Source organism: Anopheles gambiae, chromosome 2 (genome assembly GCF_943734735.2).
Source record: "Anopheles gambiae chromosome 2, idAnoGambNW_F1_1, whole genome shotgun sequence".
Lineage (NCBI taxonomy): Eukaryota > Metazoa > Arthropoda > Insecta > Diptera > Culicidae > Anopheles > Anopheles gambiae.
In genome coordinates, this window is record NC_064601.1 from 51,591,239 (window position 1) to 51,607,184 (window position 15,946).

Sequence of the window (15,946 nt, forward strand, 5' to 3'; positions counted from 1 at the left end):
TTACAGAACAACGGTTTAGAACTTCCGTTTAGGAAATTACTCCGCAAAAAGTCCACGACCCCAGTATGAGGGACTTTTTAACAGTTTAATCCATTTTCCACCATGTCAAAATTCAACATTTAATTTTTGTTATCCAATAAAATTTCTCATCTATTCCTGAACAATGTCGTATAAATGCCTCATCTTTTTATTGCTTAAAGTTGTCGAAGTCGTGACAAGATATTGGATTTCGTGAGGCGCCTCATCAGCGTCAAGCGAGTAATAGCATAACGAATGGCTACTATTTTGACCGGTGTTTCATTTCTCGCTTATTTCAATATTTTCTCTAGTTACTGATTGATTTATAGCATCGGAATACCCTTATTTAAGATATTTGAAGAAATATATTCATCACCAATTGATATAAGAAGTAAAATAAATCAATAAATTCGGTGTCCATCTTTCCCTACAACAAAGTGTCCGTCTTTCCCGCTTTGGTGTCAGAATGTTTAAACCACCAGAAAACAATAATTTGTGTTACTTTCATTCTCGTTCTTTCGCCTGTTTTTTCATTAATGATCACGACAACCCATTCATGAAATAAAACATCCGGAAATATAAACAATATAAGTGGTAGAGCTTAAGATCGGCAGTAGTCAAATTAGATCCACAAGGGTGCATACGATTGAAAATTTATTTTGTTCGTGAATTTAACCAATTTTGCATATATTATGCCAAAAATGTTGTCAAATGTGTTGTTTAACTTTAAGCTAGGATGCTGCATTGTTGATTTTTTCGAAAATTGCCATTTTGATGCATTTATGAGAAGTGTCCATCTTACCCGCAGTGTCCGTCTTTACCTACCTTCCCCTAAATGTTTTTCCATTAAAATGAATTTTATATCAGATTAGAAAGTTTTACTGCAATGATGATAAAAGTAAATGGCAGAAAACAGCAGCGAGTAGCGAGCAGTAGGATTGCAACACGTTTGCTTCTAGAAATAGAAAACGGAGAAAATGCTAAAATAAGTTTTCCCTCGTTGTCTTTCAGCTTCATTTTGTCCGCAGGCACGTGAACATTTGCATTGTTCGTTGCTTGGGTTTACTGTTTCTCCCCTCTGGCACGAACAGCCAGAACATACAGAACCTTCGGCCGATGTTTCCTTTCGATACAGCATTCCATTTTTATCCATTTCCCCTAACCATGTTTTGCCGGTGTGCTTCAATTTGGCCGGCTTTGAATCTGGCGGCTTAGGGCTCAAATCAAGCTGCTTGCAACGGCCGGTCAATGAACGCTGAGTCAGCTGCAAAGGAATTTCATTGCCAATTTGAGTGTAAGGCAGGAAATTGTTGGAATGCATGCGAGAATGCAACTTGGAGGATTTCACAGTGTTTCAAAAGTTAAAATTAATGCACGATATTTTTTCTTCCATTTACAGGGATCGTAAAAGTGACGTAAACCAGCAACGGTGTTGAATGTAAACTACCTTCGATGATGAATGAATAAGAATGGATCAATCAAAGGAAAAACTATTGAACGAGTCGATCCTTTCGGATGCGTCTAGTTGCGACAGGCTGATGGATGGGTTCGTGAGGCTGCCGGCAGACGTTGACGAGACGGAAGATGTGACGGAAGCGCGAGACACCGTCGACAATGTATGCGGTGGTGGTTTGATGAACATGTCGTACGTTCCGACCAATCCAGACAATCCCGAATATGCGGCCATTTTTAAGCCAGACCAACTGGTGCCGGATTTCATTCTCGGCCAACCGCATCACTGTTCGACACCGAAGAAAAACGGTCGACCCGTGTCGATGTACGAGCCGTGGACACAGTCGCAACCATTCCGATCGCTACCAGCGGATATGCTCCACAAGACGACGAAACTAATCGACATTGAGTTTGAAACGGAAGCAGCAGCCGTCGCAGCGGCTGCCTCCAGGTCTTGCTGGGAGGCGGAAGATGCCGACGAGTTCATTACCACGCTGGATGAGTCCGCCATCCTGGACATTGAATCATACGAGGATTTGAATCACATCTACAGCCAGCCAGGCGTGGGAATGGGCTACAACAACAATAATAACAATGACAGCTTGAAGCCTCGAAAGCTAGTTGTAGCTGCCGACGTTCATCATCATCAGCAACTGCAGCAGCCGGCCCAGCAACACTACCATCCGCTGCCACACGTGTTTGAATATCCCACACACGATCAAACCGCCGAGCAACGGTACGAGGAGATTGAAATTTACGCCACGGTAAAGAAAAAACCACGCGAACGGACGCCTCAGTCCGCGATCGATCGCACGATCGCGATAGACACGCAGGCGCTTCTGCTCGCCCCGGGCGGTGCCGGTGCCCCGATGCAAAAGTTGCCCAAAATTATGAACACCTCGTGCTATGGCGAACTGCACGGATTCGGTGTCGTACCGATGGTGACCGGCGGATGGAACGAACCGGGCGCAATCGTGAAGAGCAACGAGAATCTGCTCGATTCGGCCAAGGCTCTGTCGATGAACAGTTCCTTCATCGACGAGTCGGGAAATAGCTCGCTGTACGAACCAAACTCGATGAACTCGTCGTTTGACTTTGCCCGGTACGGGACAAGCGAGAAGACGCGCGTACGCTGGTGGGACGATTTTACAGAGGAAACGGAAGCCGAGCTGCAGGACATTGCGGAAAAAGGTAGGTTCTTCAATTCATAGTTACTATACATAAAAAGGGCAAATAATAGGATACAATTTCCAAACATATTGCCCAAAAATATACTTCAATTTATAATTGAATACCAAATCGACATTTCCGTCATAATATGCACACGCTCTATTACTATCAAACCATTATAGGCCGTTTTCACATCTTCGATTTACAGTTCTTGATAACAGTGAGGGCCATAAAATATCGTACGTGCACGATGCTCTCGGTACACATTTGTCCATTAATCAGTTCGTTTGCACCGACCGGCGCCTGCAGCGTCGAGGGCAGACGATACGTCATTAGCGAAGCGCCGAGGGGATACTTCTATTGCAAATAAAATGGTTTCGCTTGTAAATTTAACCATCGCGCATGGAACAACACCGACGACGTTCGATTGGTTTTTGCTGAAGTAAAACAAAATCAAGGCTAGTCAACCGGTACGGCAAAAGACGTTTTATCACCTTCCACTTCACAAATACTTCTCCGTCGGTGCATTTGATGTTGGTTTGGGTTGGGTGGTGCAAATATAAACGAGTCCAATCTCTGCACAAACCTTTCGATTAGCCGTCGCTGCAAATTCCCACCGCTATGGCGGGTTGTAAAAGCCTAAAGTTTGAAATGTCACCGAAAAGCCAACAGCCAGAATGGTGTGTCTACGAGCTGCGTATTTCAGCTTATCTTAATCGGTTTTCGTTAGATCATCATCGCCGTTTAGAAACCCGGCTCTAGGCAAACGAAGTAACACCAGCACACGGGTAATACTGGCGTAACGCCGTTACGCTCCACTGACCGGGCAGCGTGATCAGGTATGGATATTAGCCTAACAAAGCCGCCACGAGTTGACATCATGCTTTGGTCGGTGGTTAGAAAAGTGGGCAATAGTCACCGGCACCGGCTGGTGCGCGTGGGTGTTGCCTCTTCCGTGACAAGTGTGAACTCCTCGCCACCGGTACGTCATAAAGCTAAAAATGTAAATTTGTCGTCTCGAACTTTTCTGTGCGCGTGTGAAACCATCTCCCGAAATGGGCACAGGCGTACCGTGAGCCGTGGGTGCGAAATGGTTTGCGAAAACACTGAACTCATCGATATGCGTATGGCTAGAGAGAGAGAGAGAGAGAGAGAGCAAGAACGAGGGGTTTTGATTCGTATGCAAAATTTCAGTACGACTGTGGCGAGGTGCTCCTCTGAGGTTACTCGAACCGAAGAACGCCACCGCTGGCTTTGTAGCCTCGTAATTTGTCGTTGTTCTTCTTTTGCGCTGGAATTTGAAATGTAATCCTCGCCCGAGAAGAAACTAGTTAGAAAAGAGCAAATGGCAACGTAAACAAACAAATAAAGATAGGTATGGAAATGCAACTGCGATTCTTCAGAAGGGATGAATGAGTAACTGCTGCACGGAGGATGGATCGAGGAGATTTGCGCAACAGCGTGTCCATACGAAAATCACAACAGTTTAGCAAAGTTTAATTGTGATGATGGGGGTGGTGCTGGCGGTGGTCTAATAAATTTATGATAAGTCTCTTGAAATGGAAATTTGTCACCGCGAAAAAGATGGAGGAAATTAAAAGCTCCGTCTGCTAAGTTGTTGATTCGCCCACGTTACCAAAACGTGAGGTTGAGATGGAATGGGGAGAAGATTGAAGTTTACTGGTGGAGATAGAGTAATCTTGTCATAATTAACTCGTTTAGATTTCTTTTAGCTGTGTTTAAATTATGAGTTGTCGAATTTAATTTAAACTACATTTTAATTAGTACCTATTGTTACTTGTTATTATTATCAAGCTAATTTACAATGAAGTGAGTAATTCGGCGGAAAAGTTGATTATAAAGAATTAGCAATGTGCGTGTTCATAGTTTTGCGAAACAAAAAATATCTGGGACCAGCTGTTTCATGCCCTCAGGTGTGTCGATCCCCGACAAACCTCCAGCTCACACAAACACTTGATGGTAGACGACGCCGCTTGGCTCAGCAAAATGATAACCAAAGCATGTGTTGTGTTATTCTATTTTTTGCAATCGCTCCTGCATTATCACTTGATGTTTCCAGGCGCCCCAATGTTTTTGCGGAGCTTGCGTGAGTGGCTGTGTGTTATCATGAGCCAATACTACCGCAGCAACCTCCGTTTGACGAAGCTGTACCGCATTAGTATGCGTTAGCGCGTTTGGCGAATATTTAACACACATCGATACCCGTCGCCCCCGTGTGCGTTGTAGGCTGATTGAGGTACCGATGGGTAAAAAAAGAACGTTGTATTTTCGCTGGGCAGCGCGTGCATGAAAGTGTGCGTTAGAGGGACGTGGTACACCCGCGCCCGTTTGTTAGGAGTAGGCGCCGGTTCGCGTGTGTATGCATTGAACAGCGACTATCGATGGTACGGGCCCCAGCAGTATAGGCTGGATCGTCGTGGTCTTCGTCATCTCGCACGCTTGTCGTCCGCTTGACAGGTGGTGACGAGTGTTTAGTGTTTTGCCAGCGCGTTCCCGACCGAGAGGCTAGACCGTGACCGCTAGTTGGCGCCTCGCGTTGGTTGAATAAATGTCGCTTTTTTCGCGCAGTGTGTCCGTGTGTTTCGAACGATTGCAATTGCCTACAGAAGTGATCCACAAAATGGGCAACAAAATGTGTTGAAGCACGATTTGTCACGATCGAAGGCTACGTTTTGTTGCGGCCCAGTAAGATTAGAACGTGCTCGTTTCCCGTTCCTGGTGACGAATGGTGTAGAATTGAGTTAGTTACAGCTGGGAATTGGCAAAGCCATATAGCTCGAAAAAGTGCCCATTGGTTTTTTTTTGTATTTTGTCTGTGGCCGTGTCAGTGCTTTATTGTTAAGTGATTCACTCGATTAGTGTCCTCCTTTCTGAAAATTACGTGTAAAAATAATCTCCCTCGAGTGCTGTGATAATAGCGTTACCGCGTGTGTTACTTCGAAGATAACGTCATAGTGCGGGGGTCGACAATCCGGTCCCCAATGCAGCGGAATGTTTCGAAAGTCGCGTCGGATAAGGATGGGAACGCGCACGGTAGCAGGTGGCGGCGTGGATTATGATGGCGGCACGAGATCGGTATTCGGTAAATATGCTGTTACTATCTACAATTTTCAACCCTCATGCCGTGCGTAACTTCCTAGATTCCCTCCGCCCCGGGTGCGTCGTTCTGGCTTATCAATTTACGAGTACGGAACTGTTGTATGTATGCCGGTTCGAGCTGTGTGTATGTTTAGAGGTCGCTGGAATTGGTTGTGTAAATTGATGGGAGGCAAACAATGTAGCGAGATGAGAAAAGGGGTACAACATCTATCTACCAGTGGCCGTGGGATGAATGACAATATTGCGTGTTTATGAATGAAATACGTGTCCAGGCGCGTGTACTTATCGCGGGTAGAACTGTCTGCGTGCTGGATTGAGGTTACTTATTGATTCTGGTTTATGCTGCGGCCTATTGGCACGTGTGACAATCCAGAGCTACCGAGGGAAGATTCTTCATTTGATAGTTTGTTGTGTTTGTTTTGTTGAAAATGAACCTTAACTGACAAAACGGCTTGTTTACTCCAGAAATTTGATATTTTAAATTAAATTACTTTTATGCTCTATTCGCAATGTTGTAGCCAAAGTACATTGCTTGGAATGGTTTGCAGTTGTATGTTTTGTGTAATGAATTCTGCCACATAACTGCATTGTTGAGAATGCTTTCCATTGTACGGTTCTTTCGATTTTGTTATAAAGCGTTTCAGACTATTCAAGGTCCCCTGTTTCATCCCGTTTTCTTTCACATTTATTTTTTCTCTTCATTCAAAAACAAGACAAGAAAAACAAAACAGAACAGTGGAATGATGATTGGGGAGCAAAAATGGACCGATCGTTCACTAGTGCGTCCTTCAAACCATGGGATTCACTTTCACTTGTACTTACTTGCCCGTTGCAGTAGTGCAGTGGCAGTTAATATGTACTTTTTGTTGTCGTCATTATCTTCGTTATCATCATCATCGGCAGCATAATCATTATTATCATTCCATTAAGCCACGAGCTTCGTTCCGGTACGCGGGAAGGTGCTACATGATTTTGCTATTTATATTTTGTTGTGAAAATTAGGCTGATCTTTTTTGCCACTTTTAGCAGTTTCACCGGGGATGCGGTTTTTTTGTTACACTATTTGTACAAAGCTGAGTGCAGGCGGAAGATAAAACAACAGCCAAAATGATCTTCATCGCTGAAAGGCATTCTCCACTCATCGACAGGCGAGCCCTCTGCGGGCCAAGGCCTTTGTGTGCACTGCACCGATGGCTGGGAGTGTGAAAATTGAATTTTTCAAACCGCCAACCAAAGGCACACAGGCCACGGAAAAGGGAATAAAAAATGGTTAATAATATAAGTGAGAAAAAATGAAAACCAAAAACAACACACCATTTATAATGAGTCTCCGTTGCAGCGAGATAATCATCGTAGGTAGTGCAGAAGCAGGCAGCGCAGTTTGACGATGATGGTAGCGAGCATAATTAGAGCTGCCATACGTTCGTACCATTCCTACCGCAATGCACTATGATTCTACATTGTCATTGCATCTCGTGGCAGGGTTCCGACGGGGGAAGGGAATGCTTTTGTGCTAGGAATTTAAGATTTCCACTGTGTCCTTTTGAGAATATTATCTTCCCCTCCACTGTGGGCATGCAATCAGGTCCCCTGTTGGTAGGGAAACTTCTGGGGGCCATGAGTAGCGAGCAACTCGCGGAGATTGGCAATTTCGGTTGACGCCTTGGCGTAATCAAGGCCCTCGGTTAACCTTTTCTGATGTTCCTTACCCCGTATGCCGGCCGATTGTCTTGCTGCCCAGACTTTGTGATACCCGGTGCACTTGCGTGTGTTGGTCTGCCCAGGGATTGATGGCAGACGGGCACAAGCGCGGGGAGCTTGCATCGGCGATGATGTAAGAGCTTTTGAAGCCCCCGGTGCTGCACTGTGCTAGACTCGCTGGCTGCTGGATTTGTCATTTAGTCAATTGATCTTTATGACAATGATGATTATGACAAAGATGATGATACACTCTCCTGCTGTCAGTTTCGAAGGCCGAGTTAATAATAATGAAACCCAATGTACGCCCCGGGGGGACATAATTTATTTTGTACCAACGCATCACTGTACTGTAGTTGATGGTTGCGAAAAATAATTAATTTGATCGGATGGAAAAGTGAAAATTGGTTTGTAAGGTAGGGTTAATTTCGTGGCAAAGAAGGATAGGCTGAATGTAAAATTTAATTAAACGAACCATTTAGCGAAACAATAAGTTATCCTGCTTTAGGCAATGCATTGTTCTTTAGCGTCCGGTAATGAATAGATTTCGAATGATTTTGATAATCTTGCGTTGTGGCTAGTGCACCGATCATGTTAATTGATTGTGGTAGACAAAGGGTTGTAAGTAGTTACATAAGAAATTGTAATTGATATTTACAGACAAAACCAATCTGACCTGATTTTCAATTTTTGTGTGATTTTATTAACTTATACCGTGATTTCATTTATTTTTGTTGAAAGCTGTAAAAGGTTGGGTCTCATTTAATGCAATGTACATATTCTCACTTCTTCACATTGCATTGAATAAAAACACTTTATTTGTCTTTCCTGCAGTTGCATTTGCAATGGCTTTCACCTGTAAGTTCCCGCGGGCGTATCGCTGATTGGCAAACAGTAGCCAATACATGATTTACGATAATTAAAGGAAAGTTATAGTTCCGTTTGCTGCTACGGTCGGTTGCTGCTGCTCCTACAGTAATGAACCGAGAAACCGAGAAAAATCGAATGTAATTGAAAAGGAATGGCAATGTGTGTGCCCTGTAGGAAACAGCGGAAAGGAAAATGTATTACACTTCTGGCTGTTACTCGTAGATTACCACGTTCAAACCATTTTTCTAGTAGCATCATGAACGAAGTGTATATAAAGTTGTGCATCGAGCTGTTTTGTAACTGTTGTTACACGTCTGTGTTGCTTCAAAAATGCATCGGAAGTCTTAGATCGGAATGAGCGATTAACATTTTTAGCTGCAAATATGTTTCTACGTTGTCTTTATAATTGATGCCCAATGCCTCGGGTGGGTTTTTTTTAATTGTCAATTCCTGCTCGTATGATCATTCTTCGTATATTTGCTCTGAATGTATCTCTCTCATTCTCTTTCTCGTTTACTCTAACTTTGGTATCCAATTGCAGTGGTGTACCCAATGGTGTAAGTGGTGCGATCATTGGATCAAGGTCTGGCTTTATGGACACGCTTATGTTTTGTTTATTAAAAAAAATCAATTTTTGCCTGTTGTGTTCGAATAATTCCTTGATGTAGTGCAATTCGAATCTTGTGTTGATGATATTGCCTGTGGAACGTCTGTGCAATTTCAAACTGAAAGGGAAACAAAATTCGTTGGTTATTACTCCAGCCAAGTTCAGTCGTTTTTATGCGTTGTCTGATCTTGAGGATCTTGATTGTTTTTGAATGTGTTTGAATGGCATCGGTTTAAAAAAATCAATGATAATATTTGAGTCCCGTGGGATCCGTTTGTTGGAAATAAAAGAAACAAAAAAATATGCTGGAAAATCATAATGTTAAATCAAATGGAAACAATGGCAAAATGTAATCAAAATATTTAAAAGCTATGCTTTATTTTGAAAGCCCAAAAACTGTGCAGTTGAAGCTCACATTTTAAATTGTTTCAGTTTTAAAATGCATTGAGTAACATATTCGTTCACAAAAAAAAAACATGTAAATTGGATCTCGTGGAAGATAACGATCTATTGAGCTGCAAGGACGTGGTGCTGAAGAGGGGTCGGTATAAAACTGCTCATTTATTTTAATTATCCGTAGTATGGAGCTCAGGCTAGCAAATGTTATGCTGCGCGTCTGTCAGCTGTACGATCGGTTTCCTTGAGAATTCACTTTTGGACAGCTGAGCAGAGCGGGAAAGGCTTGATGGGGATGGTGATGGTTGTGTTCCGTATACTGCAATTTTTTTTGGTTGATCGCAATCGAATTGACAGGTTAACAATACATGATAAGTGAAAAATGGGCAACAAAACTATTTTGCTCTACATTCCACCAAGGACGGTGGGCGTTTACAGCACCGGCTAATAGTTTTGACGTCGAACGTCGAGTAAATTACTCTTACGATGAGGATAATTGATGTTTGCTGCAAACCCGTTGCTATAGCATTGCAAGTTGGTAATCGTCGAGCTTTGTCCAGACAGTCGTTTGGTCGAAATGTTTCAACTCTTCGTTGCTTACTTCAGTTTTGATGCTGCAATAGATTTGTGGTGCATTCCGATCCCAGTCACTTGTCAGTCTGTGCTTGCTACCTGAACGGGCAATACGGTTTGTTCTGCAAAAGTACACTGTAAAACCCACCCTGACAAGACAGAAGGCCTAGGGAAAAGACCTTGTAGGGATGTAAAGTCTTTTTCTGGCCAACGTACTGCACTTGCTTCACGAACATACCGTACCAGCCTACAAGCGTTTTGGATGACCGTGAAATTATCGATTGCTGTGCATTACTATCTCCGCACACGAAGGGGACCCATATTCTGTGCATACACACATACGCACACGTGCATTATCCAACCGTCCAAGCGAGGGAAACGCGATGGTTGCAATTACGCGACAACAACAAGCTCGTGTAAATGCCGCCTTGCTGGTTCAAGGGGATGAAGTTAATTTCTACTTCAACATCTACTACTACTACTACAACCGCTTCCACTTTGCTGGGTAAAATAAATTTGCGAGTACGAAAACGTATGAAAATGGAAGCGAAGTAATGGGTTTGTAAAGCGATGGAATTAAAAAAAAAAAAACAGAAATTAAACAATAAAACACAATTGCTGACTCCACCTATTATGTGTGGAAACAAACGTAAGGGATTTGGGTTTAAAAATGATAGGTCCCACTCTGATCAAATCGTAAAATTGGGTTTCCTGTTCAAGTAAAAAATTGGTAAAAATGGACCAACCGGAGGATACATGTTGCTAACAAAATATAACGAGATTTTAATCGAATCGAGCCCGATCTGATCGAAATCTATGTTCCTAAGTTAATCGAGGTATGGTGATATGATCTGATATGATCGAACGGATTGTTCGCTTTCGTACAATATGCTTAAAAATCGCGATACAACACGAGTAAAAAGCAAAACAAAATCCAAATGACAGCAAAATTTGTGTTGTTTTTTTTAAATAAATTAATAAGAACCATTGCCTTACCTTCCTTCCTTTTGGAGGGTTGGGAATTGTTAAGGTACTGGTACTGTTCTGTTGTTCCTCTTATTTTGGTCTATTCAAGGATTTAGTTTTTTGTACTTATAAATAAATTAATGTTTGGCATTGTATCACAAAAAAGTAGAATACTCAGCTTGATGAATGTGTTTGTTTTTACTACGCGTAAAACACACTAAAAACATGTTAAATATATGTCAATGCTTGCAAACGAACATGTAGCCAAAGCAATAATAATAAAAAAAATTGACGGTGCGGTGATTGCTTGTGTGTATCCCAAACTGCATCGTTTTAAAAACAATGCACATTAACAAGAGATTGCATCGCGCAAAATGATTAATGATTTCACTCGGACTTTCTCAAGATTCACGGCCACCAGAACCGTCCCATCCAAGCTCCCCGTCCTCCCGATGGTACTGAGCTTTTTGACTGCAAGATGTGTCCTTCCGAGCCGAAAAGAAGGCCTCAGCCTCACTTTCAGCCGCAGGAGAGAGAGAGAGCGATCGATGGTAAGGACGCACGATTGATGATGTACGGCCCGGGTTGGGCCGGACAGGCAAAAAAGAACGCGATGATGGTCCATGGAGCATCGGGCTTGGGTGCGTTTGTTGTATTGGGTTTTGTTTGAGCTCAACCGGTTTATTGTTGGCGGAGGACATAGACTGTATTATTTCATAATAAGTAGAACCGATGCGGCGAACGAGAGCGCAACCACTTGGTTCCTTTCGTCCCTGTGGTCCCTTGGTTTGATGCAAATCGTCCTCCCGTTCTTCCTTCACATCGTGGAAACCGACGCAGTCCCCTCGTTCACTCAGAAGCAGAATTGACAGTTCCCATAAGACGGATGTGTTTTGGTTAAATTTTGAGCATCGAACATGTCACAACATGGCTTTGGCGCATAACAAATGATCGCCCGGTGTCAAACAGCGCAAAAACGATCAATAACAAATTGTCTTCGGGTATGAATTTGAGACGGCGTGATAATGCAGCGAACACAGTAGCGCTCCCCATAGTAGTAGTGAAAGTGTTTTTTCCTTTGATGTTAAGCTCTGTTTTGCATATTGTTGCGCTCTTGCCAGCTTTGATAATTGTAGAGTAGAGTTTTTGTTTTCTGTCTGTTACTGGTAAACTTGTGCCGGAAGATTTATGTTCATCTTGCTGATTTCGTTTGTGTGTCGGCAGTGTTGGGGCAGCAAGGCAGCTGTAGCTCTGCGCAAGGCAGGGTCCAGCGCGGGCTATCGTTATCGCTCGCTGTTGATGTAAAGAATTAATTTTGCATGCGTCGTGTCGACTTTTAATGAATATTTTTTGTTGTCCTTAATTAAGGCGCGTGTGGAATTTGGCGAATCAAAGAAACAAGCCTGTGGGTCACGATGCGCCGCTTATCATAATTTAAATTTGCATGTGAAAGGGGGAATCAGTTCCTGTTCATCACCAGTGGTTTGTCGATTTCTTCTCTCGTTTTTCTTGTATAATTTGATAGATCATGGTGCTATTTTTTTAATGCCATAAAAGAAAACACACACTTGCTCGTTGCTGTACATCCATACACTCATTGAAGCACTGGCGGTTCGCGGTGCGACGGTGCCAATATATCTACCTCAAATTAGCCAACCGTGAATCGATAAAGACATGACACACTGACAGCTTGTTGATCGGCATCTGTCTTGTTTCCCGCCGTCGTCGACATTTCGCCGATCGTTCTTATCAGCCCCAAAAGGGAAGGCCAATTCCCGGGCACTCTCCTGCACCCCCTCCCTATCGGTGTCGCTTCATCGCGTCCTCCGCGCGTTTGCGTGTTAAACGCAATGTTGGGTGCCCATGTTCGCTGTGAGCCCGCTAGCGGGGAGGTTGCTTTTTTGTGGTCGCTTGTTGGCGAATTGTTAAATTATCGTTCGCAGTGACAACAAAAATTGTGCAGCAAGCCCCAGGTGGATGGTATGTCGAAGGTGTAATAAATCATGAACTCGTGGGGCATGCGGCATTCGTAGTCGCCAGTGGAATCGGCGACAATGCTGTAATCCTGTCATTGAATCGACGGCAAACTGGACACCGAACCGATTGGGAACGTGTTTGCAACATTGAAGGCTTTTGGAGTTCGACCGGCTGGACTGGGCTGGAGTTGTTGGCCTAATACTTGAATGGTACGATTGATTGAATCTTCGAGTTTGCGGAGCATAGTAGAACAGTGGCGACTGAAACGTTTGGTGTCCCGGAGTCGCATTGTCTGGAACCAACGTGTGCCAGATCAACTTTTCATCACACCCCTGCCCGGAACGCGGCCAGTAATTACCCTTGTCGCGAATTCGCTCGCTGAGTTTGGCTTGTCGTCAAGATGTCTGGAAGTGGTCGCCGTAACCGACGAACCGGTTCGGCTGGTGTGCTGCGATTCTAGAACAAAACTTCATTCAGCTGCACTTGGTGGCAGGGGTGGTTTAGCAGCTTCATTGATGGCGGCTCTGTGTGCGTGTGTGTGTATGCTTGTGTTCGAGGGTAATATGTATGGGAAGAGGAAGGAAAAACGTGTAAGCCCCACAACGAATATCGAAATGAAAAAGAGTACCAACTGCATTAGCCGCGTTTCATGCAGCTGAGTGATTGAAATCACCCACGCTTTCTACGGTCCTTAGCGGTTACTTTTCAAACAAGTTGTTCTTGGCATTGCATCTGTTCGGTTCGAGTCGCCTAGAATATGGTTACCGTCATCGAGCGATTATTATCATAACAACTGCTGCCACCAACAGGCACGGTGTGCTGCTGGCATTTAAAGACGTCTGTAAGAACGGATACTCTCTTTGCCACCGTGTAGGAACGTGTCTGTGATCGTACCACATACTTTTTGCGCAACTTGCAACCGACGGTGTTTGATAAACATTGCATTTAATGACTTTGGTAACGGAACGGGTTTAGCAGATTTGTTTATTGAAATTGCATAGTTTTCAATGCATTGTATAAGCGTCTGAGCAGAGGGTTACGTAGTTTTTAACCTTTTTCATATTGTTTGCTTATCAGCAATCGAATTATTACCGCGATAAACTGGCGCCTCAAGCATATTGCATCAGTTTTTATTGGAATTTCGCTTCCCAAAGCCCCTCAGATAAGCTATCAGGTTATCCAATGGCCATGAAGGGTGATTTTTTTATAAAGAATAAAGAAACTCAAACCATGTTACAAATAGTAGATATTGTCAATTTCACGCCATGATGCCGTGCGTAATTTTGATATTTATTTATATATTTATTCAATTATTTATGATACGAACAATTTGTTCAAATTAATATCTGCCTAAAACAAATCGAGTTAAACATTTTTTAATGTTGAAACGACGTAATCTGTAGCCAAGTACAAAGTAATTGTAAATCTACAATATTAGTACATCTCACTGATCAGGTTACAACCACGTTACGTTCCTATGGCATAGTCTGTGGCACTAATGTTGAGATTCGCACAATTTACCTTAGCATGTTTTCAGTGCTCTTTATGCTACGAGAGTTGCGCACTCTCAATGGGTTTTGCAGAAAACATTGCTTTTCTCTCCCATCTGTTTTCTCTCCCCTTTTCCGTACACTGGTTCAGACAATGGCGAACCCAAATAGCATTGGAGCGTTACGTTTCGCGATTTTTGTATGGAAGCGTTACTGCTCGCTACCTGCTCATAACACTGCTCGATAGCAGTCCTTAGTGAGCAGGTAGCGTGTAACATTCTACGTAAGCTCAATGAAAGCTCAAAGCTCAAGCGTTACTTAGCGAGTGCTCGAACCACAGTATAGCGTTGTGGGTTCTGTATTCGGATGTAAACAAAAACACACACACTTTTTTTTAAATTTCGATGCACATTGTCCAGTACAACGATAGAATGTATTTTATTTAGCTATTATTCAATACTTACATGCCCCAATACATGGTTTTACACGTTTAAATACGATTTCAACCATCACTTTGGATGGTATCAACGGATGCCGACGGCGTTGTTGTCTCTGCGCCAGGCACATTTATTGTTGCCGCTTCTAATGCTCGGATCGTTTTTTCGTTAGCAGTAGCACAACGATTAAACGCACTAATTGTACCACTTGCAAAGCGATACAAATAAAGTAAAACACATAATACACCGTACAACACACTTCTTAACAACACTTGCACATAAAAACCACTTGTCGATGCGGTGATCCAATATCCTGTTTGTAGTGGAAAAATAACAATGAAAGATTAGAATGCTTTCAAATATGACATTATTTTATAATACTTTCCTTTCCATGCTATTTTGTGGTGTATGGCAACGTTGGTTTGCTTGAAGATAAACAACGACCGGTGTGTTGGTCCAGTTGAGAATGTGCCGATCACGATCACAGCCGGCTTTAGTGATTGTTGTAGAAACTGTAACAAAGATCAATATCATTAAATCTGCATTATTTTTACCATTCATTGTGATTTCATGAAAAAGTAAAGTGAAAAGGTAAACTAAAAGTGAAAAATTAAAACATTTCATCTTACCGGCGTCGTATTTCGTCGGCATACACACACACAGCTGCTCGATCATACTCGGACGAATGTTGCCAAATTTCGGGATGAAATGATGTTTTTCCTGTGGAATAATGTGTTCAAACATTAAAAGATAGTTTATTTACTGAAATATGCACAGAACACTTACCTTTTCCCGAGTTTTCACATAAAATTTTACGATTATTCTGCACACAATCTTTACGGGCGGTTGTCCGTGTTTGTTTACATTTCTGACTTGACAGATATGCGAGCTGCCATGTGACGAAGTCAAATACATTCAAACCTCGCCAATTGCAAGTCTGCTTTTTCAATTGAATACAAAAAATCCGAGTTGTTCACATAAATATGAGAAAAAGTCAGTTTATCCACATTGTATAAAATAACAAACATGACAAAATACGCAGACATTAGTCGTGTTACAAAATGTCTTTCTAATAAACAAAATCTATCTTTTTTTTGTAGACATATGATATAAATGCAATTAGCGAGTTCTAATTGTATCATATATATTGCTTTTTTCAAAGCGGTTTAAAT

The 15,946-nt window shown here is 42.6% G+C and overlaps 1 protein-coding gene and 1 long non-coding RNA gene across 5 annotated transcripts in view; one reads left to right on the forward strand and one right to left on the reverse strand.

Annotated features, from left to right (window-relative positions):
• LOC1274089 (protein TANC2) overlaps positions 1-15,946 on the forward strand; it is a 121,282-nt gene that overhangs the window by 12,457 nt on the left and 92,879 nt on the right. For 2 of the 4 annotated variants that reach the window (XM_061640552.1, XM_061640553.1), the window contains exon 2: positions 1,418-2,661. In XM_061640552.1, the coding sequence (XP_061496536.1) occupies positions 1,488-2,661 (1,174 nt within the window). In that variant the 5' untranslated portion in view covers positions 1,418-1,487. Of the gene's footprint in view, positions 1-1,417; positions 2,662-5,039; positions 5,744-15,946 lie in introns of those variants that run through there. The other 2 variants (XM_061640556.1, XM_061640558.1) reach the window with 1 other exon arrangement.
• Positions 14,499-15,638, reverse strand: LOC133391014 (uncharacterized). Its single transcript, XR_009764498.1, has 3 exons — positions 15,561-15,638; positions 15,404-15,494; positions 14,499-15,286 (listed from the first exon to the last, which is right to left on the reverse strand). It is a non-coding gene; the product is annotated as an uncharacterized LOC133391014 (long non-coding RNA).